The following is a 21,835-nucleotide window of genomic DNA, read 5'->3' as shown; positions in this document are numbered from 1 at the left end:
ACAGAGACACAGAAAATAGGGGGGGGGGGGGGAACATTTTTTAGAGGAATATATACCCATGAGTTTCGGTACCTTAAGTTATCAGAGACGGGAAGGAATAAAGGCTTCTGAATGGATGCTTGCCTTGCGGCGGAGCTGAAAGACCTCACCAGAGAGGTCCATTTGTCCCACCTCCTCGGTCTTGTACAGGTCAAGGCGGGGGCGCTTTACTTTTACACACAGGGACAGGATCGGTTTCTTAGGGACTCTCCTACTTCAATGGGGGGGGGCAGAGTAAAACAAAAAACATGCAGAGGTCTTCCTAGAATTGGCAGAGGAGCCTTAAGAGAAGAAATACTTCAACCTTGCAGAAGGGGGAGGGGAAAGAGAGAAAAAGGTACAGAAGCTGGGGAGAGATTAAATGTATAGAGGGTGTGTCATCAGGATAAGGACCGTGGCAGTTTGGAGGAAGCGGGACTCCAACTCTGGGAGGGCTGGATTTGGCCCAAGGGCTTAAGGTTTCCCACCCCCCTAGTCTAGGAATTGCTTCCCGTCACACAACCTGGGCATGGTCCATCCGCTTAACCCTAAACAGTCCACCGTTCTTGCACAGCTGTAAATTAAGCTCTTATTCCTGGGGCTACAAACCTTTTGATGCCAGGCTTCTGCCAAAAGATTCAAGTGGGCACAGAAGGTCTACTAATGCTTGCCTTTTGCTCTCCTAAGGACTCGGCAAGGGAGAGCAGATCCAAACCCAGGAGCGCCCAAGGGACCAGGGCGCAAACGCGGTAACAGAAGACAGGTTTGCACCCGAGTCCCCACCCAACCGTTTAAGAATCACACCCCTCGGGCAGTCAAGGTATAAAGTGAAAAACGGCCACCACAGATTTAAAGAGGGTGGAAAACCATTGTGGGTTAGAAAAAGGTGGAGAAGGGAGGAAATCGGAAAGCAGCCGGTGGCTCCCTTAACTGAAATGACGCCTTTCTCGTGCATCCTCCCTGGGGTGTCATGGAGGTCGGCAAACTGCACCGCCACCTGGCGGAAGATCGGCAGGAGGTAATCCTCTCGCGCTTTGAGCTGCTTCTCCAGATCCTTGCGCTCTGTTCCCGAGAGCTCTGGGGAGCCTGCAAAGTCCCAGAAACCATAAATACTGCTCTTGCAGAGGGCTTGCTTTTTTTAAAATGACCCCCCCCCCACACACACACACTCTGTAAAGCTCACAGCAAGAAAAACTTTTCCCCACAAGCTTCTTCGGCTTTTCAAGGTGCCCTAATAAGTCTCCTGGCAGCAACCGTGCGAAGGCTGCAGGCTCTCTCTCGCTCTCTCTCTCTCCTCTTACCCAGCTGCTGAGCTATCCTGGCATAGGTGGAGTCCACCCTCCTCATGGTCTTGATCAGGTCTTTCCTCCTGAATTTGATCTCCACGGTGCCTTCGGCTTCTAAGATGCCCCCCCTAGAAAGCAAGGCCAGTTTGTTTTAAAAAGAAAGGGGGGGGGAAGGGGAAGCCTTTCCACAATGCAAGGGCTGGGTATGTTTCCATCCAAGCGCCTTGAAAGAGCTTTCGACTCGTTAGAGCGTCAAATGTTTTAATTTGCTTCAACTCCATTTTAATCTGCCAAAACCCAGCGGTGGCTCCCTGTGAGAGCAGACCGAGGGAATCAAGGAGCCTGGTGAACACAGAGAGCCGACTTCCCTGGAAAGGGCGACTCAGGTCGGGATTTCACTCTGTGTTTTAATTCCCTACTGCTTCTCCACCTTCTTGGGATTGCTTTGAGTCCTGGTTTCCGGAGAAAGCAGGACACTGATAAAAAGGAAAGGAAAGGAGAACTCACCGACTCTCTTCATCTGCATACAGTTCCAAGTACAGAGGGTTGATGGTGGGGTCAATCACCACCCACGACCCTCCTCGGAGTTCGGCATGCGGGGGAATGTAGACGAGAGCCGGCCGCTTGAATTGCCGGAGGCTGTCGACAATGTACGCCCCAAACTTCAGCACCTGATCGTACATGTCTGTAGAGAGAAGCCCGGGAGTCAATGCCAGCAGCAGAGATGGGGAAAAATTCCACTCTTGGCAAATGATCCCCAGACTCCCCCAGTTGGTGTGGCCAAAAGCGCCTCTCCTTCGATAGAGGGCTCCAACGAAGTCGCTGGAGGATTACAGACCGGCGTTACCTTTCATTCCACCCGAGAAGCCCCTCCAGTTGGCAAAAATCAAGAGTGGGAGGTGCTCCCGGTCAAAATCTCTGATCGCCTGGGCTGTTTTAAAAGCTGAATCGGGAAACCAGACCTGGCCGGCTTGCTGGATTATCTAGAGAGGAGCAAAGGGGAGGAGTTGTGTTCTGCAAAAGATCGGCTGGCGAATAAAAAACTAAAATAAGCAATCATTTTTGAACAGGCAGGGTGGGGACATGGAAATAAAGCAATACATTCTCTGTGCATCAGAAACCAAGCTGAAGAGAAAGAACACTTGTGGGGCTTTAGAGCAGAGGGTTAGAGCAAGGGGGAAAAATCAGGACATTTCTGCTGGATTTAGCAGCATGGAGCAAGAGTTCCCGACCTTTGCTTCCGATTCCGGATTTGCTGGGTCGGCAGGCACCGCCAATTCCACCGTCCGGGTTTCCACAGCTATCACACCGACGGGGATTCCTCCCAGCCTGAAAAAGACCCAGTCAGGAAGAGATCAATGTCTCAAGCGGGGACAGAGACGCCTCTGAGTGCAAACATAAACGGAGGACGTCAGATCAGACTCTGCAGACTTTTCCACCTTGGATCGGCTTTAGCCTGAAAAGCCTGGTGGAAGGAAGGGTCCCCCGCTGCCCCACGCCAAGCCTCGACAGCCTCAGGTCAACTCTGCACGCTCTCGTCCGTACCTGGCTCGGCCAACCACCACCGTCTGCGCCCACGGCTGCATGATCTCCAAAAAAGAGCCGTGGTCGAAGAAGCCGCTTTGCCAGGATCCCTTCACGGCTGACCCAGGAAGCAAAACAAGAGACACAAGAGAAGGTTCAGAACACGTATTTCAGCCGAGCTGCGCGGACTCTTCTGAAAGGTGCTTCTTTTGCCCTACGGAGGGAACTGCCGCCAGGGAACACCTTGAAAACGGGGGTCCAAGGTCAGAAAGAGAACCAGGGACTGTCCTTTCCAGCCGCAGGGCTAGAGCAATCCCAAGAGTTAAGCTGTACACCCAAGCAGCCGGGAGAAGCCGTTTGGAAGAGCCTGTTTTTAGTTTAACGGCAGTCAAGCGCAACGTCTCAGTACAAACAAGCCTTCATCAGGCTTGTACACGGCTTGCTGAAACAAGCCAGCTTCAAGCTATAGTTTATGAAGGTGGTTTGTTTTAACCAACTGCAGTTAAAGACAACCTCAGTTCAGGCGCAACACTAAACCGTGGTTGTTTGGGAAAAGGAGAAATAAACCTTCTCTCTCTTTCTTCCTTGCTGCCATGACAGAAATGGAAGTGCACAAGGCTTGGGGAGGGGTGGTATGTGATCAGGAGGAAACTGACCGGTAAATCCTGCCTATGAACACAGTTCCTCCCCTGACCGTTCTTGGAATGCTGATATCCTTCCCTCCTTTCTCACATCACCCAAAACCTTCTTACGTTGGACAGGCTTGGACTTACTGGGGTGAGGCCTCCCTGCCAGCATCCATCGTGGGTCGTACGGGGCTTTGGAGGGCAAAAACTCAATCTCTCTCTCAATGGGGTCACTCGTGGCAATAATAGGCAATGGGCTGCGGTTGTCCTATAAGAAAGAAGACCTTTTAATCCGGATTTAAACCAAGAGAAAGCCCTGGAAGGTAAGACTGGCAGGCACTGTGCCCTCGCAGGTCGCTCTCTGAGGCAAGAACTGTCGCGAGAAACACAGAGTTAAGAGCAAGCGCGTGTCCGGATGGGGCATTTATTTTGCAACTCAAGGAATTTTTGTGGGGGATTCTAGACCTCACCATCTTCTACTTCTGACCCTCCTTAGGTGTTTTTTTTTTCATTCTTCTGAATTCGTTCAGGAGGATAACAACAAATGAACAACACAGCCCATGAGACGGAAGACCAGGGGCAAAGAGCTAGCAAGCCATGGCTGCCGTTCACACCCTTGACTTACTCTGGTGTCATTAACCAGCCGCATTCTGCCCGCTTTATGGTTTGCCGAGCCCTCCGCCGGTTTGACTCCATCTCGAAGCCATCGTGATCTCCGTCTTTACCCAGAGTTATATAACCCGGAGGAAAGCATCCTAGAACGACGGGGTGAGACCCCGCTGTGTTTGCCGCACGGCCCTTTCCCGTCACCCCGGGCCTACCTTCGGCATGTAAGACAGCCACTGCAAGATGGTGTAGACGCCTTCGAAATCGTCTGGGACCGTCACGTGGGAGACGCCGTTGTTGTGCATGATCTCCACCCCGCCCAGCTGGTTGTTGGAGGTGTACACCTCACGGCCCAAGACCTGGGTGAGCAAGACCAAGCTGGTGAGGGGACTCTGCCTTAAAAGGCTCAGCGAGCCCGGTTTATGACACCGTGGCCACCTTGGCCTTCCTTGACAAGCCCATTTTTGTTCTTGATGCCTGCAGGACTTCCCGTATGGTTAGTTCATTTCTTCGTTCATTCATTTTGTTTATGTCCCTCCCGATCTATCAATAAAGGGACCCGAAAGGACGGTGGCGAGAGAAGAGAACGTTACAACCTGGGAGGTGTAAAGGAAAAGGCCCTGCCGTTTTAGTGTGTGCCGCTTCTACAGGTTTCACATCTTCTGAATCTGCAAGTCTGGTAGGTTGTGGGTGTTATTTTTAGACCACTGTCCTGTATCTGGGATTGATTTTAGGAATTTATTATGTTTTTAAACAAAAAAAATAGAGTTGAAAGATTTCATGGCCAGCTTAATCCTTCCACTCTTCTATGGAAGCAGCCTTTTAACAGCAGCATTTCGGGCACCAAAATCGTTTCTGGGTGACTGAAGCTGCAATCCTGGGGATTGAAGAAGTCCCAACAGAATCAGTGCAACTCCTTCCAAGAACGGCATCTACCTCAGAAATGCTTTTTCCTCAAAAGGATGTATTTGATTTCACCCCTCAGGCTGAAAGAGGTTCCGCTGCCACCTCCACCACCACTTCTCCCCTAGCTGATCATCATACCACCGGAAGAACTTGAAAAAGCAGCAAAATGCCTCACTCTGTACCTTATTCAAAGCCCCAGCTCCAGTCAGGATGATGTGCGAGTTCTCCACCTGGATGACGCGCTGGCCAAGCCTCACCAGGTAGGCCCCAATCCCGATGGCACGGCAGGTCACCTACGGTGCACCAGTGAAGCAATCATTTAAAGAGAAATCAGAGGCAACACATTTGCTTCCTAGAGAGGCCAAGGATGCCCCCTTTGCTCGCTGGAGAAGGGGAGCCACACAGGATGGCTGCCACCTGCATGCTTAGCCCAGTGGGACCCCTGTAGATGCTGAAAACGTGGATGATGGCAAAGACTATTATGATAGCAAATGCCATACATAGCATGGCCTCTGGCTAGTTGTGATAAGTTCATCATTAAGAGAGAGAGACACAGATCTCTCTCTCACACACACACACACACAAACACACACTTTTAAACATTTTCAGACTATAGATAAATGAAACAGTGGATTCTGATCCCGTGGATAAGAGGCTCCTACTGAAGTTACAAACAGGAAGGATCAAAGCCGGTACCATGCTAATGGTGACGATTTCCTCGTAAGCGAGAGACGACTCCCCAGCGATGGTGCCCGAGGCCCGGAGGTTCTCCACACCGAAGCCCTCGTCTTTGCCAATAATATCGGTGATGATGTACCTGCGGGAGAGACCAAGAGGCAGCACCCAAAGATAGAGCCCCGTGCCCGCCATGGGCTGAAAGGACAGGAGGGCAGAGAGCGGAGGCTCACCTGGACTCGCCCCCTTCCTCGACGTGTTCGCAGTGCACAGAGTTCATGGAGCTGATCCGTGTGTAATCCTGGGGGGTTAGGTACAGGTACAGGAATCCCTGGGGGAATAAGCAGGGAACAGCGTTCGCTGGAGAAAGCAGGAATTCTGTTTTCGGGACACGCCTAAAACGGTTCTCAAATATTCTGTTCAGGAAACGGAGCTCAAAGGAAGCGGGTGATGGAGTGGCTGAAACAGGCCTAGGAAGAACAACTGGAGAAATAAGAGCCAGCCAGTTGAGGTCACCGACCAAACCTAGGAAAGGCTCGGTTTTCGGACTGTGGCTTTCACATTACTGTTCCCAGTGTAGCCAGTGGCTGGGGATTGTTGTGGAAAATAGTAACAAGTCCGACCTCAGATTCCGACACTGTGTAGCTACATCACATTTGCCTACCGAACAAGGTTCCTCAGGGACAGAAGCCAATTTAGAGTGAAGGCAGAAGTGCCAAAGCCAATTGAGAGGGTAAAACAAAGCCTATTCCGAGGAACGTTTTTTAACTTCCCTAGCTCTGTACCCAAAACCAGCTCTGAGAGGTTATGTAGGTTAGAGAGTATCCAGAATGTCTCTGCTAGCTTCCCAGATGCCTGAAAAAACCCTTCTTCTGGGGCAGTCAGCAAACCATGTACCTTATAGGGATCTGCAGGATCCACCCAGGCCACTTGGAACTTGTGCTTGATCTCCTCAGCAAACCCAATGCGGGCACCGCTGTTGGCAGCAATATAGATCCTGGGGATGCCCTCGGCACGGGCCAGCTCAGAGGCGCGCAAGAAGAGGAGGTCCTCCTCGGGCCCGAACGACCCGATCTTGTACGTGATGTCGTTGCTTATGACCACAATCTCACGGCCCTTTGGGTACTCGGGTGTTTTCAGCTTCATCTTGAAAGCCACCATTCCAATCTGGGAGTGCAGTTTTAAGACCAAAGTGGGGGGGGGGGGAAGCCACATGAATGTATTAACAAGGAAGGGTTAAGAAACCAGATCTACAGCCTGCATTTCTCCTCGAACCCCCCCCCGCCACTCCCCTGGCCCAGTTTCACCTCGTTTCCTCCGGGCAGCCTGTTCATCTGCACCAGGCGACCCTGGGAATCCAGCACTAATTCCGTGTAAGTCAGGACATCCATGGGGCATCCTTCTGTGGGACCCCATAGTTTGAAGAGAGCCTGAAGGGAAATCAAGGGAGCAACGTCAGAGCGGGGATGAGAGGAGCACGGAACCACTGGAAAGAGAACTGGTAACCAAGCCTTTCCTCCTGCACGGCCTCTCCGAGAAAGCTTGTTCCCAGGGAACTGGATTTCCACCATCCTATCTATGTGACAGGGACTGAGCTAAACGCTAACATTGCAGAGACTGGGGAGAGATTGGCTAGAGTCCTAGAAAGCGTTTCCTCCACCCGGCGGGGGGGGGGAGGAAGGACCGAGGACAAGGCCTCTGAGCACCTGCCCGGCTCAAGCTTACCTGGCGGAACATCTCCAGGAAGTCGTAGACGTAGGTGGTGCCAAGCGACTGGGCCTGGAAGCGCTTGGCTTGGAGCAGGTCCTTTGTGACGTAGGGCGTGTTGATGAGCATCCCGTGGAGAGGGCCTTGCTTGTCTCCGTAGGAATGGAACATGATCTGAATCAGGGAGGAAGAGCAAAAACCTTAAATCCCTTCCTTCCACCCTGGCGCTTTTGAAGCTCAAGCGACAGCAAGGACTTGGACGTCCAGTCCAGGCAGAAGAACGGGCGTCCTTTGTTCTGAAAAAAAAAATTCCCGCTTTCTAGATGCTGTAGGCAAGTGGGGAAGAAGTGTGACAGATGGGAATTGTTGTCCTACAACATCAGGAGAGCAACCTTCTGCTCACTGCTGCTCAAGGCTTATCCAAATCCCAAATACAACACCTTGAAGAGGGAATAAGGTTTATCCTGTCAAGCACAGGGAGGCCAGCCAGAGGCCCCGTCAGCCAGACACGGGGTGCCACGGCACCTTCTCCCTCATGTTCTGTACCCACTGACATGCGAGGGCACATCCCCACTAACCCCAAAGGGGATCCATAACTTTCTTGACTGGTAGCCACGGCACCTGTCGGTCTGACTTCCCTCTGTGGCCGACTGGAAATAGGGACCCAAAACGGGCACTGAACCGGCCCCCAGCTCAACCCCCTCCCTCTGGATCGGCCTCGAGGGGCCAAGGCTTTGCTGGAGCCAAGGAAAGGGGTGCCAAGAAGGGAGGCCGGGAAAAACAGGCAGACAACCATTCCGGTTCGCAGACACCTACGCTCCCAGTGCTGGGGTCGTTGACTTCCTTGTAAAGGCTGATATCCAGGTAGTATCCCGACTCGTCGGTGAGAAAGAGGCGGATGGGGATGGCTTGAGCCGTCGGAGTCAAGCGGATATTGATCTTCACCTCTGCTTGCAGGACCCGGAGTTTCCAGAGGCGGCTCCCGTACCGCATCACCATGGAGCGCACGGATTCCTCAATCTGGGGTCATCGGGATAAAAACAAAAAAAACCCTCCTTCTTAGCAAATGCAAAGGCAGACTAAATGATAAAAGGAATGAGTAACCCCTTCCATGAACTGCTTTCCCTTCTCGCCACAGGAATTCCATCTCCTCGTCGGAGATGTGTCTCAACTGATAACCCAACTTGCAAATTACGCCTCTGTTTGTTGACCAATCCCAAAGCACAAAATGAAAAAATGCAAGGCACGTAGATAAAGAAAATCGCATGATGTGGCACACAGATGCCTTTTTATCTTTTTGAAGGAGCACCTCTTCTAAAAACGGGCTAAGCCGATCCTGCAGTTTCAGCTTTTTCTGTCTGGTACAAAAAGGGAAGCAAAGGGAGAGAGAGAAAAAAGACTCAGACCTTGGAAGGGTCCATAACCACTGTGGGGACAAAGTTGAGGAAGATGTGGTTGCAATCGGTGCGGACGCTGGTGTTACTGAAGGCCACCTCCAGTTCATCCATGGCCTCCAGAAGCAGCCGCTCACCCTCGTTCTGCAGGTATTCAAAAGAGGCCTCCTGGTGCCAAAAGAAGTCAGAAAAGTATAAAAGGACAAGAAAGGGCTAAGAGCTTCTGAAGAAGCAGATGCCCCGTATTGCCAGCACCCAGTCTATTTCCAAACACCCATTCGCGGAAGAGAAGACCGTCTGGGCCTGCTGGCAGAAAGACCCACGGGGAGGGAGCTTCACCGCCTGGGACCAGCCTCCCAAGACCCTCGTTTGCATCCCAACCAAACATGTCTAGGGGGGTGTCGGGACACAACGTCAAGCTTCCCCCAAAGACCTCCAGAGACCGGGCAGGCACGAAGGGGAGAAGGCTGTTACCGTCCTCCAGGCACAGCCTGGACAGAAAGCCGGTTTTACCTTGGTGATGAGGTCCGAGTGTCTGACGATGGCGCGGATGAAAAACCGGTAGTCGGTGACTTCGGCACCTTCCTCCACCTTGGCAGCGCCGAGGTAAAGATGCATCTTGTGGTTGGCGCACGGCACGGCCACCAGGTCAAAGTTGCGCATCCGGCTCAGCTCCAGCTGGAACGCCAAAGCCGGCTCCAAGTGCCGATAGATACGATCTTCTGCAAACTGCAGGAAAGGCCATCCGAGTTGAGGACCTACGGCCAGAAGCAGGCCCCCAAACGAAATCCCGTTCCGGAGTGGCGGTTCACCACTTCTGGGCCCCCATCATCCCTCACTGTGGGCCACGGCAGCCGGGATTTTGGGGAGATGATGCCCTGAAAGGGCCCAGGGTGGAGAGCCAGGGGCTCAGAGAGTGGGGTCACAACAGGACAAACTCCACGCTCACCTCGTCACGGGCTCGGAAGGTGAAAAACTTGGGAAACTCCCTCTGCAACAGACAGAAAAAGTTGTAAACTTGGGGGGGGGAATAAGGAGATCCAAAGTCATTAAAAAAAAAAAAACAAGGCATTAAAAAAAGGCACACCTATTTCTAATTGGCAGAATTAATAGCCATGAGTGGAGGGGGGGAATAACAACAGCACTGTGAGTTTAGAGAGAAACAAAAGACCAACACACCAAGTCGAGGACAATTCACCAGCCTGGCTTGTAAGTGAATGGACTTCTCTGGTGGGAAGGAAAACCACTGTCTCTGTTCAGGCCCCAAGGAAGAGAATGAAGCTTCAAGAGAGAGACTCCACTAACCTGTTGGGTGATCAGAAATGTGATTCTTCGGAGGCCACAATCAACCAGAATGTTCTTCTGTATGGAAAAAAGAGAGAAAGAAAAAGACAATAAGAGACAAAAGTAAAGGTTTAAACCCAAGGGGGAAAATGTTCTCAAATACAGACCAAATCTTTAATCTCTTAGAGAACAGCCACAGGAAAACAGACAGAAAAGTTACATCTTCCACGCGTCCGGCTTCACCCTGAGAATCTGCCGTTGCAGAAAGGGGTGCGATTCACTGGAGGAAGGCTGGTCGAAATACAATTTTTAAAACCCAGACAAGCAGAGAGGGAAAGCACTGGAAACCAGGACCTGTGTTCGGCTGGGTATTTTTTTTTTCACACAAACACACCCCCTCTCCTCTATCTACGCCAAGAAGTCAGCAGAAGGTATAAGACCTTAGACTGAGCAAACGCTCTGAAGACAGGCACCAGCTGCTCATCCTCCGGGAAATCTGCCCACCGCACGGCAATGTTCAGGATGTGGATGGGTTCATCCCGGACATTCTGGAAACCACAAAGGCAGAACAGGATCAGTGTCAGGCCCGGCAGGGCCAACTTCGTTCCAAGAAGGCAGCTGGTGGCATCAAGCCTCTTCCTCCTCACCTTGTTGTCTTCTTCATCGTAGAGCGTGGCCCTCACCTCGCTAAACAAGGGGCTCTCCAGAGGGGGTTCGGCAAAGCAGGAAATCACCTCATCAAAGTTTCTGGCATCAAAACAAGGAGGGGGTGAGACAGGGAAGGCAAAGGAATCAAAGCGAGACCAAGAGGCCCTTGTGTTTCACGTCATTTGTTTCCAAACGTTCAAAGGACCTGCTCACCAAATGTCTCTCACTCTCTCTGGCCAATGTACAGGCGGTCTCAAAATAGAAAATTACTTTGAAATGCAACAAGCGCAGAAGCCAGCGGCGGCTGGAAACTGTGGGGTAAGCAATCGCGATAAAACAGGGGAAACACAGAATAAAACATTTTAATTAACATTAAATTAAAAATTAAACCACCAGCAAGAGATGGTCTAAGGCAATCTTTGCCAACCTGGAACCCTCCAGGTCTTTAGGACTGCAACTCCCATTATGCTTAGTTGGCATGGCCAGTCGTGAAGGACGATGGAAACTGTAGTCCAGCGACATCTGGAGGGCCGTGAGGTCTTCCTCCCTGTGAAATCCAGGCCAGGGGTGGCACCAGGACGCAATTCATACCGCGCCTTGCCAAAAAGAGGTCTAGCGTTGGTGATTTGGTTCCCGAGGGAGACCATGCAAAGGTAACCCTTTTGCGCCTGTGTTAGACCACGGATCTGTCACGCTGGGAAGTTCTGCCCCACACAGATCTGATACTGAACTTGGGGGGGGGGAACCACTGGGGGTGGGGGAAGAACATCTCCAAGAAGGCCTTTAAAGGATGCTTTAGCAAAAAAAAAAAAAAAAAAAAAAAAAAAAAAAAAAAAAGCAAAAAAGGCTTCTACGAGTGACAGAGAGAAGAGCCGGCCAAGCCAGGAAGGGAGCAGGGCATTCAGAGCAGCTCGGAGACCGAGGTTCCTCCCACCTTCCTCCAGAAACGTTGCCCCAGCTACCTGGTGAAGTCTTCAAATCGGTCGAAGGCCACCATGGCCCCCATGCGCTGGCAGAGAGGGGAAAACCCGCTGTCCATAAAGAGCTCGGTGCTGTGGCGGGCCAAGTCGGGGTTGGAGATGCTGACCGGCACAGACATCCTACACAAGAGGTTGGGGGGGGGGAACAGCACAGGGAGGAGACTCAGAGACATCACTGCATCACTCCAATGATCAAGAGTTCTGTGGTGCCATCAAGACTGACACGTTTTCAAGTGTCCAGCCAGCTCGGGGAGGGCTGCTCATTTCATCAGATGGAAGCGGCCAGCCGTCCACGAATGTTTAAAGCCAAATGGGGCACCACTAGGTTCATTTGTCTGGGCTAGAAAACACCAATACGGCCACCCTCTGTGTACTGCTACGGTTAGAAGTGTAAAAAAGTAGTAGAATTAAACAGGGCAAAACCAGAACAGAGGCATTCCAGAACGGCAGCAACGGGAAGTTGGAGGAAGGGAGGGGGGATCCGAACGTCCCTGCACAAGCTCTCTCTCTCTCTGTCCTTGGGTTGTTGTTTTTTCCCCCCTCCCACTTTCTGAGAAAGAGAAGAAGCCGCTGGGGCCAACCTCTGCCCTGCTACTGGCGGCGTCCTTCCCAATGGGCAAACTCTCAGCACGATCTCCGTATAAAACAAGTGCCAATTACAGGCAGGGAAAAGTAAAAGAGGCAGCAGGAAAAGAGGCTGACTGACTCTGCAATGGACCGGCTCCATAAAAGAAGCCGTAGACGGCAGAGTTTGCTGTGGGTGTTTAAATCATCCTTTGGGTTCGCCTGGAAGTGGTCACACTGCTACGGAAGCACCAAGGTCCATATGTGGTTAAGGAATTAAAACAGTTATTGGGCTGAAACGGAATAAACTTTGGCAGCAGAGGGAGGGGGCGGGAGGCTCTTCCACCTTTTGCATGCTTGCCAGGGGAGCAAAAAAATCGGGGGCTTCAAAAGGCAGGACTCGGAAGGGAAGGGCGGCAACCAAGCAGTCACAGCAGCCAAGGCTGTTTTCGGCAGCTGCTACTCACACCACAGGAGAAAAGAGGAAAGGGCCCACTCTACCTGCTCAGGGCAGGGCTGCTCCCCCTGAAAATACAAACCAACAGCGCTGGTCTGGTCTCGGATCAGCCTTTGTCCTGGCTTGTCCGACCTCAGGAAAAACACCCTCTCCCAAAACTGGCTTCTGGGAGCTGTCGCCGAAAACACGGGACTGTTCAAACTTTTGGGACAGCCAAGGTAACAAAAGCAACCCATAACGATAGATGTGTTCCAGGTCCTACAGGAACATCCATCAGGACATGGGCTGCATTTCTCCCCACAGGCCTGGGAGAGGCCTGGGGCTAGGCTTCCAGGACCGTTCACCTAATTCAGAAGGGCAGCTTCCTTCTCAGATGACTTGAGCCGACGCTCCCGGACGAGAGGCCCTTACCTGTTCGGATGAGACGAAGGCAGCATGAACTGAAACTCGACCACGCAGGTGCCATCTGCCAGCTGGCGGTGCTGCAGGCTGTTCAGTTCGTAGGCGATGTAAGCCCTCCTTACGTACACCTGGGAAGGGCGAGGTGTTTCAAAGCCCAGCCGCGTCCCACGTCTTCCCCTCTGGGGTGGAAAGCACGTTCGGACCGTAATCAAAGGTACACGCCCCGACCAGATGAGACCGGGACCAAAAAAAGGAGTGTCGGAGAGGCAAAAATGGATGGGACGCTGGCAGCCTTCAGCAACAGCCGGGCTGGCCAGGAATTCTGGAAACCCAAGGTTGGGAAGCATCAGAGTGGAGTTTAATGACTAGCTGAGTAACCCGCAGCCTGGTTAGCTTAAGAGGTTCAAATCCAGCAGTCTCCCCCCCCCCCCGTCTGAACGACGCTGTCTGGGCCGCATAGCTCCCCTTGAAGAGGAACTGAGAGGGCCTTGCTTATTCAAACCCTAAGACAACAGTGGCCAACGGAAATGAAGTTGTGGCATTCAACGATACAGTGGCGAAATCTGTTCCTTTGGGGAGGGGAGGGGGCGGGAGCAGCCCCTCGTACCCGGCTCAAGCGCCCCCTTCCTCAAAACCCTCCCAGTCCTTGCTTTACCTCCAGGGCCGCCATGCGCACGACCTGGTTGGAGTGGTAGAAGAAAGTAGGGAGAACGTCAAAGATGGTAGTTTCGGAAAGGATGAGTTTCTGCAGGGGAGAAAATGAACATCATGTTAGCAAAAGAGGGCCACAAGGATCACATGGTCTTTTATGTATTCATTCGTTCGTTCATACAGTCATGTGAAAAAGAAAGTACACCCTCTTCGGATTCTATGGTTTTATGTCTCAGGGACCATAATAAAAATCAGCTGGTCCTGAGCACGTCTGAAAATGAGGGAAAATGCGAAATCTCAGATGAACGGACAACCCAGGACGTGTTGCACCGTGTCGTGACTTATTTTACCAAAACAAAGCCAACTCTTTCCTTTCCACACGACTGTCCGTGCGCGGCACCCAGACGTGCGTTGCCTCCAGCGAGCTGGGCTGACCTTTAGGTTTTCGGGGCAGAACTGGTGTCCGTACATGTCGATGGCCGAGAGGAAGATAGATTCCACTTGGTTGTGCCTCAGTTCGTAGGAAGGGAGGTGGGAGGCGATCAGCACCTGGGAGGGAAAGGAAGGGCGGATCGTGTCCACGTACAGGATGATGCGAGCAAAGGCGGAGAACAAGACACCCAAGTTATTAGGGGTGCTGCAGCAGCTGCAGCCAGGGAGGTTACAATCCAGCAACCAGGGGTGGTGCCAATCAACACAATTGCTCACTTCAAGAAAGTGTCTGCAAGGCCGTCGCCAAATCCTTCAAAGTTCTCTAGGCACATGGATGTGTTTTTTTTAATTCCCTTTATTTGTTATTGTGTTTAAACAGCAATTTATTGTCATTACTCGTTATCGTAGCTTAATTTTAAAGGACAACTTGTTCGGTGGCTTTTTCTCTTTGGGGCCGGATGATCAGAAAAGGACCCGTAAGTTTTTAGAAAACCCCTTCTTAAAAAAAAAGCTCGGAAAGGTTGAAAAGTAACTTTGTTCCCACCGGCACGACATCCCCATTACCCCAAAAGCAACTTGTCACATTGAACTAAGCTCCTCGGAACGCCTGGCTTCCAGGTCCTCTGCTTGCTCAGGCAGGCCGGTGGTGGGCAAGCGAGTGGGATTCAGAAAGCCCCAGTCCGGGGGTGGGGGGAGCAAAACCCTCCCCAACACAACCACCTTTTCTCCGGCCAAATGCCTCCCGCCTTGAGGGCGTCCGTAAGCGGAGGGCCAACGAGTCCGAATCGCCGCCCCCGCCGCCCCACCCACCTGCCTGGCCCGCAAAGCCACTCTGGAGTGCTCCGTCTTGCTCAGCTGGGTGAGTTCGTTCAGGATGGCCATCAGCTCGTCCGTGAGGGTGGGGTCTCGGCCGCAAAGCTGATCCTGGACAAGGAAAACCAAGACCCAAACCTTCCTTGTTAGCGGCTTAGCCATTCCATTTTCATTCGGCCTCCCTCTTAGATAAGGACAAAAGAAATGAGCTCATTGGAAGCATTCTAACGTGCGCACACAGAGAGAGAACAAACATCTGGGTATCGAGGTCCGCACAAGTCTGTTGTAAGAACAAACAGAGCCTAAATCTTGCATGTCAACTTCAGTAAGGGTTGACCATTTATTTTTTGAATTCCACATTGCACCCTTTAGGCGTTGTGTTCGATGTTAAAGAGTTTATAATTTCACTGCATAAATACGTACCATTGGACTACCCTGAAAGATACTGGCTCAACTTATTTTGGAAGCTAATCAGGACCGGGTGGAGGGTAAGGATTCCAGGAGCACTGGATTACTCCGGGTGCGGCTAGGAGCTCAATCCAGACTGAAGCCGGACAAAGCTGTGGCTGCCAGCCAGAGCTAGCAATGCTAGCCCAGATGGGACGGGACCCAGGAGAAGGGAGCTTTTTTATGCACACTGGAATTCCAGGGCTCACGTCTTCAACCCTCACAATTCACCCCCCTTCCCCCCCGAAGGAGGAGCCGCTCCCCTCCAACTCACAATCAGCATGATCACCAGCAGGTTCTTCTTAGCCACCTGGGCGTGGGAGAAAATGCTCTCAAGGACCGGGGTCATGTCAGGCATGTGCTGCTCCCGCAGATTGACCACACATTTGTCGTAATGAGCTGAAACCGAGAAAAAAAAAGAAGTTTAAAAAATGGAAAATCCACATCTCTCCTCCCAGTACTTGTTGAAACAGCGGCGCAACCAGAAAAGGCACAGCGTTAAAGCACCGCTAAACAATCTGAACAGCAAGAGGAGGGTTCGATTAAAAGCAAGTTCAAGTGCTGTGAGAATCTTCCACTTTGGGAAACTGCTTCTATCACAGACGGTCAATTCCTCCCCCCCCAAAAAAAACACCAACCAACCAAAACAAAAACACCAACTAGATAAAAAGGTGGTGAAGGGACAATGGACGCAAGACCAGACTAGCCTCTCTTGAGAGAGATTCCACGGCCAGGAGCAGCCACCAAGAAGGGCCGCCTGGCGTCTGCGCCCTCTCACCTTGTTGGAATTTGGTTTCCACCTGTAAATATCGTCTCAGTAGGTCCAACACCACGGATTTCATGTGGCCGCGGATGCCGCTGCGATACCTAGATGGGGAAGACAGAGAGAAGATGGGATTGGCTTGGTTGTTCGGGCCAAGAGAAACCATGGGCTTTCGGGCTGCTGAAAAGGTCTCCAGGGACACTTCCTTATCCTCACGATGCACAGGCAGCCCTGACTATTATGGCCAACAGCTTTTGCAGGTTTCTGACTAAAGAAAACCTGCTCAGCCTGTTGATGGGATGTGTATCAATACATGAGGAGTGATACCAGTTCGAAAACTTTCCTCTCACGTCTGCCAAAAATATCACCCATCACCTACGTTAGTGGGCTAACTTCAAATTGTTGAAGCAAAGCCAATTGGATGAAGGTATGTGAGAAACGGTTGGCTCTCTCTGTGTGTGTAGAAGGTGGAAAATTTACCTCTTTGGTTCACAACTCCCCAAATGCTGAAGAGTTTGGGAGTTCTTGTTAAAATTAGTACTTTTCCAGCTTCTGAATATATTTATGATGTGTTGTGTAAGGGAGAGCTAGGCTGTATTTAACTAACAGATCAAAAGTGGTGGTTTCCAACCAATGTTCTCTCTCCTGGCTGAACAGTTGGGGGTGTCACAGAACACTCATCCTTGCTTTTTTTTTAACTACTACGGTGGAAGATTAAGTCATAGGGTGTTGACAAACACAGCAGTGTCTGAGAGGGAAGTGAAAGGTCAGTTTGGCTGATGAAACAGAATGGAGGAAAACAAAACCCCAACCGAACCCAGGCCAGGGGCAAGGAGGGACTGTCAGTCATATGGAGAAGAGGGGGGGCACCACATACCCAGTGCCAACCACCTGAACTTGCCTCTGCACCAGGTGCACGATGCTCTGGGTGTTCATAAAGAAGACTTCCCGGTCAGATTTCCGCTGCAAAGTGGCCGCGTGGCTGTCCAGAATGCTGGCGATCTTGGAGGGGAAAAAAGAGTTTGGGAGGAATAACAGAAACAGAACCGGTATGTGTGTGCGTGCGTGTTTAAAAATCTGGAATAGCAAGAGAACAAGTCCTTGGGAAATCAGAGAAAGAATGGATAGAAACTGACTAAGGAGTAATCACTACAAAACCACTTTCTTGTTTTAGATATTAAGCAAGCACTAAAGCATGCTTCGCCCTGGCAGATACGGCAGCAGGGTAGATATAGGATCAGAAACACACGGAGGAAGTGAAAAGATTCTTCCTCGTTTCTGCCACAACAGACCAACCTGGTTACCCCCTTTTGGAAATAAAAACATCCTGACACGTTCAAAATAAAAGGTTTTGAGCTGGAGAACACCCAAACTAATCTTCTGAAGTGTTGCCTGAAAAACATCACACCGTCTCTCCCCCAAAGACTTTTCTGAAAATACCCAAAGGCGCCCAGTCCTTTTGGGGGGGGGGTCACACACCCTTTGCCCTCACCTGCTGGCTGGGGAACTGGCAGAGCACCGAAGTGATGTTGCTGGCATATTGGGCCATCACTTTCCGGATTGACTTCTCCACCGACGGTGGGATCCGGCCGGAAATGCTCGTCATGATCTCCTGCAGCTCCAGGAGAGGGAGCGAAGGGTCCCGGAGGGTCTTCATCAACTTGCAGACCCACTCTTTAAGCTGACACACACACACACACACACAAAACAAAATGAGAATAACGTTATGCCAGGTACACTCAGGAAATTCATCCCTTAAGCCAGAGACCAAAGCACGGAAATCTGTGACCTCTGATAGGGCAGGAAGACGAAGGCTCCAAGTTCTGGCAGACACCAGTTGGAAATGTGACAGAGAGGACTCCGGGAGCTCAAGTGGCCGAGGTCTCAGGCTTTGGAACCAGAGGTTGGGAGTTCAGTTCCCCCACTGGGCCTCTGAGAGGGGCTGGACTGGAAGACCCAGAGGGTCCCCCTCCTTACCTTGCTGCTGAAATACGGCTCGGGCAAGCAGTAGCCGTTCATGACGTTCACAAGGTTCTCCAGCACATTATGGAAGACCTGGTGCAATTTTTCCCCCAGGATAGGCAGGGGCGGTTGAGACGGGAGCCCTCCCGTGTGCAGCTGGGCCTGGGAGGCGGCAGCGGAAGAAGACGTTTAAAAAAAAAGAGGAGAAAACACAAGTAAGCTTCTCGGCTGTCAAATCTGTTCTGGGAATTATCTAGGAGGCGCTGTGGTGTAAAAACGACAGGGGCGTCGAGGGAGTTCTAATCCTGAAACATAAATTGAAACAACTTCGATGCAAGTAATGATTCCCAACAACATTTTGGAATGACAAAAAAAAGAAAGCTGTCATCTACTGCACAGGGTCCCAGCTCCTGAAGCTCCCCACGAGGAGACTTGAATGCTACAGCCTTTCTTTAGCCCCTCCACCTTAAGGCTCCCCCCAGGTAGGTGACCTCCGGGCGTGGGGGTCGCTGACCGCCATCATGACAACCAGCCCCTGACAAAGGCCTGTCTCCCCCCCCCCCTTGCTCACCAGGTGGATTTTGGCAGGATTGTCCAGTTCCAGGCGAGCGATGACGCAACCTTTCTCCAGCAACGTGCCGGGCCTTTTCACGTAACGGACGATGCCCGATTCCTCCACCACCAAGGCCACCACCATCTTCATGACCTGCACAAGAGAGGAAGAAGAGCCAATTCAACACAAAAAAGGCCAGGGGTCTCCTGCCGCTCCTTGGTCACCACCTTGCTCCTTCCCGCGACATGCACGTCAGATGAGGAAGAGAAAAGGGGGCATAAAATTGGACGTTCGTAGAAGCGTGGCTTCCACGCGCACCCAAAAGGCAGAGTCGTGGCTCTTGTTCTTATCCCAGACACCCAGCGTAGAGATGAAACGGAGGCGATCTCAAAAACCAGGGCAGAAGGTAGAATAAAATACCTTGCAGGGAGTGGGTCTTCATTCGGCCTACCTCGATCTCTGCGTAGCTGTGGCCCACGCAGACGTGTCCCCCGTCATCCACCGTGTACTGCAGCAGCTTCCCGGCGGAAGGCGAGCGAAGCAAAGTGGGGTCGTTCTCTTTCTCAAAGTCGCAGGTCTTGTTGCCGATGGTGATGCGGTATCTGAAGGCAGAGGAAGAGACACAACGGAAGAGCGTTGGGACGAATTCCACTCCCACCCAACCCGCCTTGCAACTCAAGGCCTTCCTCTTTAGGCAGGCTGTGAAGCAGCCAGTGTTCTCAGGGGCGCTCGTTCATGCCTTCACCGGCGTCCAGGTGTTTTAAAACAGCTTTTAAATCTTGGTTTTTAAATCTCAATAGGTGTTTAACTGTTTTGATATTTGTATGGTGTTTCAGTCCTGTTGTCTGTGTTAGTTCTGATTGTTGTGAGCTGTCTTGACAGATAGACAGACTGTCAGACAGATGGACAGGAAGGCACATATGTCAGGATAAGGACAGGAAGGCAACGCAGGTGGGGTTCAGAGAAACGCAGAGAAAGCAAGACTGAGACGTTGATCGGACCCTTGCTTGCGGGGAGGGGGGGAACCCTTCACCTACCGATCGGTTTCTTCCTTCATATACGTGGTGTGACTGTTGCCATCGTAGGAGAGCAGAAGCCCACCGTCGTTTAGCCTGTGGACATCGATCTCGATGTGGCTGTTGTTCATGATGATCACATAGGTGGTCAAGGACTGACGGGCAACCTGTCCCAAGGCCAGGGAAAATAAACAGGATTGCTTGGCTTTTCAGCCTCCCATCGGAGAGGGACAAAGTGCCCCTAAGTAAAAAGACCCCACAAGCCTACCACCCCGCCCTCCAAATAAATGAGACTCTTTTCCTCTCTTGAGCCATGGCTTAGAAAAGCTTTTATCCCTTTGGGACTTCAAATCTCCGCCTTTTCTCAAACTTGCTAAGAATCATAATCTTCTATATTTCACAACATACAAATCCAGATATCCTTTTGCAAAGCATTACCTTAAGAGCATATTTCACACCTTCGTAAATAAGCTCCACGTCCACAATGTTCCGAAGGGAGGCTGCAGGCAGCACCTGCCCCCTGGAAGACATAGAGATTCCATTTTTAAACATTTTCTTAAAAATTCCCTCCGCCTCCCCTAATTAATATCCATTTGTGTTCAGAGGCAGGACCGAACGCAACGCTCAGACCTGCAAATGAAGCCAGTGCAATGGCCAATCGCAAAGCAAGCTGACTGGCCAGCTACAGGAGGGGCGACAATCAGATGTTTTTCAAAAGGTAAGGAATTTTCTCTTCTAATAACGGCTGATCTGTAACGGCATATCTGTTCTCCCATATGAATCTGGTTCATGCTCAAGATAACCCCTCAGAAACCTTACTCCCTTTTCCACTGTCACAAATCAGACACATTGAGACGCAACACATGGATTTTAAGGTTGTTGTTTAGTCATTTAGTCGTGTCCGATACTTCGTGACCCCATGGACCAGAGTACACCAGGCCCTCCTGTCTTCCACTGCCTCCCGGAGTTCTGTCAAATTCATGTTGGTCGCTTCGGTGACCCTGTCCAACCATCTCATCCTCTGTCGTCCCCTTCTACTCTTGCCTTCACACTTTCCCAATGTCAGGATCTTTTCCAGGGAGATTTCTCATGAGATGGCCAAAGTATTGGATTTTAAGGTAGCAGCACCAAAACGCTGGAATATTCTCCGCACAGGTTCTGCGCTGTGTTTTTAGACATCTGCTAAAGACTCACTAAAACTATTCATCAAGCTCTAAGCGTCTGACCGACTGGCAGCATCCGAGGGATACTTCTGGGCAGTTGCTCACCTTTCCAGTGCGTGGAGGAAGTCGTCCATGCATGTCCTGAACAAGGCATCCGCCACGTTGAGGGCACCGCAGACCACGCCAAGCATGGTGTCTGGCTTCTCTGCCTGCACAGGAAGCAGGAAAGTGTCACATCGAGAGATTATCCACATCAGGTGAATCTAGCTTTTTAAGTCACTAGGGTTCTGACCCCATTTATTTCTGTGCCATATAGATGGGTTCCACCCCCTGAGTCTTTCCCAGCCTTTTTCTGTCTCTTTCCTTCTCTCTCTCTTTCGCCGACACAGATTTGAACCCTCACGTCAATGATCGCATTTGCCACATTTGCCCAAGAAGGCTGTAAGAAGAGGCAATATGTTCCCACCACTTTCGCTATGCCTCAAGCATCTCACGGAAGTGCTGAGATGACACATATCCGGGCTGTATTTTGGTGGCGAGGACGGTTGCCGGGGAGGTGTGTGACTTTTGTAGAGGCACTCTGCTATGGGCGGCTGCTTTTAGAAATGGGGAGGGCTCACAAGGCACGGGCGCAAATAACTGCCGTGCTCAACCCAAAAAAACCCTGTCCGGGAGATAGATCTCTCACCTGCACTTTTTCAGCGATCAAGTGATCCAGCCAGCTGGTGTCAATTTCATTGGTCTGGAAGCTCTCAGTCTCCAGCAGTTTGACCAGGTATTCGACTGTCGTCCGGAAATCCCCGCGGATGGAGAGCTCCTTCAGAGCGACGACCAAGTTTCTGAAAGAAGCAGACCAAGCTATTAAGGCACAGAACTGCCTGATATGTGTGTGCATATAAAACCAATTTTTAAAAAAGGTAGATTTCCCCCATCACCCATAATCTGCCCGTCCCACCCC

General features: G+C 51.3%; 1 protein-coding gene across 11 annotated transcripts in view; it reads right to left on the bottom strand.

Moving 5' to 3' along the window:
* Positions 1 to 21,835, bottom strand: part of ACACB (acetyl-CoA carboxylase beta) — a 42,680-nt gene that overhangs the window by 3,210 nt on the left and 17,635 nt on the right. For 10 of the 11 annotated variants that reach the window (XR_012081867.2, XR_012081868.2, XM_078381825.1 and 7 more), the window contains 38 exons: positions 21,566 to 21,716; positions 20,983 to 21,086; positions 20,153 to 20,234; positions 19,736 to 19,881; positions 19,150 to 19,300; positions 18,717 to 18,851; positions 18,161 to 18,307; positions 17,676 to 17,864; positions 17,085 to 17,185; positions 16,199 to 16,287; positions 15,695 to 15,819; positions 14,971 to 15,084; positions 14,164 to 14,277; positions 13,733 to 13,822; positions 13,087 to 13,205; positions 12,720 to 12,743; positions 11,637 to 11,774; positions 10,674 to 10,773; positions 10,467 to 10,574; positions 10,048 to 10,104; positions 9,692 to 9,733; positions 9,256 to 9,471; positions 8,755 to 8,910; positions 8,165 to 8,368; positions 7,367 to 7,522; positions 6,949 to 7,071; positions 6,539 to 6,808; positions 5,875 to 5,972; positions 5,663 to 5,783; positions 5,149 to 5,259; positions 4,276 to 4,419; positions 3,602 to 3,722; positions 2,850 to 2,946; positions 2,537 to 2,633; positions 2,152 to 2,287; positions 1,812 to 1,989; positions 1,320 to 1,432; positions 950 to 1,104 (listed from right to left, as the gene is read on the bottom strand). Coding sequence is in view for 9 of the 11 variants with exons in the window: in XM_078381825.1 (XP_078237951.1) it covers positions 950 to 1,104; positions 1,320 to 1,432; positions 1,812 to 1,989; positions 2,152 to 2,287; positions 2,537 to 2,633; positions 2,850 to 2,946; positions 3,602 to 3,722; positions 4,276 to 4,419; positions 5,149 to 5,259; positions 5,663 to 5,783; positions 5,875 to 5,972; positions 6,539 to 6,808; positions 6,949 to 7,071; positions 7,367 to 7,522; positions 8,165 to 8,368; positions 8,755 to 8,910; positions 9,256 to 9,471; positions 9,692 to 9,733; positions 10,048 to 10,104; positions 10,467 to 10,574; positions 10,674 to 10,773; positions 11,637 to 11,774; positions 12,720 to 12,743; positions 13,087 to 13,205; positions 13,733 to 13,822; positions 14,164 to 14,277; positions 14,971 to 15,084; positions 15,695 to 15,819; positions 16,199 to 16,287; positions 17,085 to 17,185; positions 17,676 to 17,864; positions 18,161 to 18,307; positions 18,717 to 18,851; positions 19,150 to 19,300; positions 19,736 to 19,881; positions 20,153 to 20,234; positions 20,983 to 21,086; positions 21,566 to 21,716 (4,822 nt within the window). In the remaining 2 variants the exon portion in view is untranslated. The remainder of the gene's footprint in view (positions 1 to 949; positions 1,105 to 1,319; positions 1,433 to 1,811; positions 1,990 to 2,151; positions 2,288 to 2,536; positions 2,634 to 2,849; positions 2,947 to 3,601; positions 3,723 to 4,275; positions 4,420 to 5,148; positions 5,260 to 5,662; positions 5,784 to 5,874; positions 5,973 to 6,538; positions 6,809 to 6,948; positions 7,072 to 7,366; positions 7,523 to 8,164; positions 8,369 to 8,754; positions 8,911 to 9,255; positions 9,472 to 9,691; positions 9,734 to 10,047; positions 10,105 to 10,466; positions 10,575 to 10,673; positions 10,774 to 11,636; positions 11,775 to 12,719; positions 12,744 to 13,086; positions 13,206 to 13,732; positions 13,823 to 14,163; positions 14,278 to 14,970; positions 15,085 to 15,694; positions 15,820 to 16,198; positions 16,288 to 17,084; positions 17,186 to 17,675; positions 17,865 to 18,160; positions 18,308 to 18,716; positions 18,852 to 19,149; positions 19,301 to 19,735; positions 19,882 to 20,152; positions 20,235 to 20,982; positions 21,087 to 21,565; positions 21,717 to 21,835) is intronic. The other variant, XM_072983188.2, reaches the window with a different exon arrangement.

The sequence above is a fragment of the Pogona vitticeps genome, chromosome 14, assembly GCF_051106095.1.
Source record: "Pogona vitticeps strain Pit_001003342236 chromosome 14, PviZW2.1, whole genome shotgun sequence".
In the NCBI taxonomy this organism is placed as follows: Eukaryota; Metazoa; Chordata; class Lepidosauria; order Squamata; family Agamidae; genus Pogona; species Pogona vitticeps.
The sequence above is the reverse complement of the archived record's forward strand: the minus strand, read 5'-3'. Positions and strand labels throughout refer to the sequence as shown.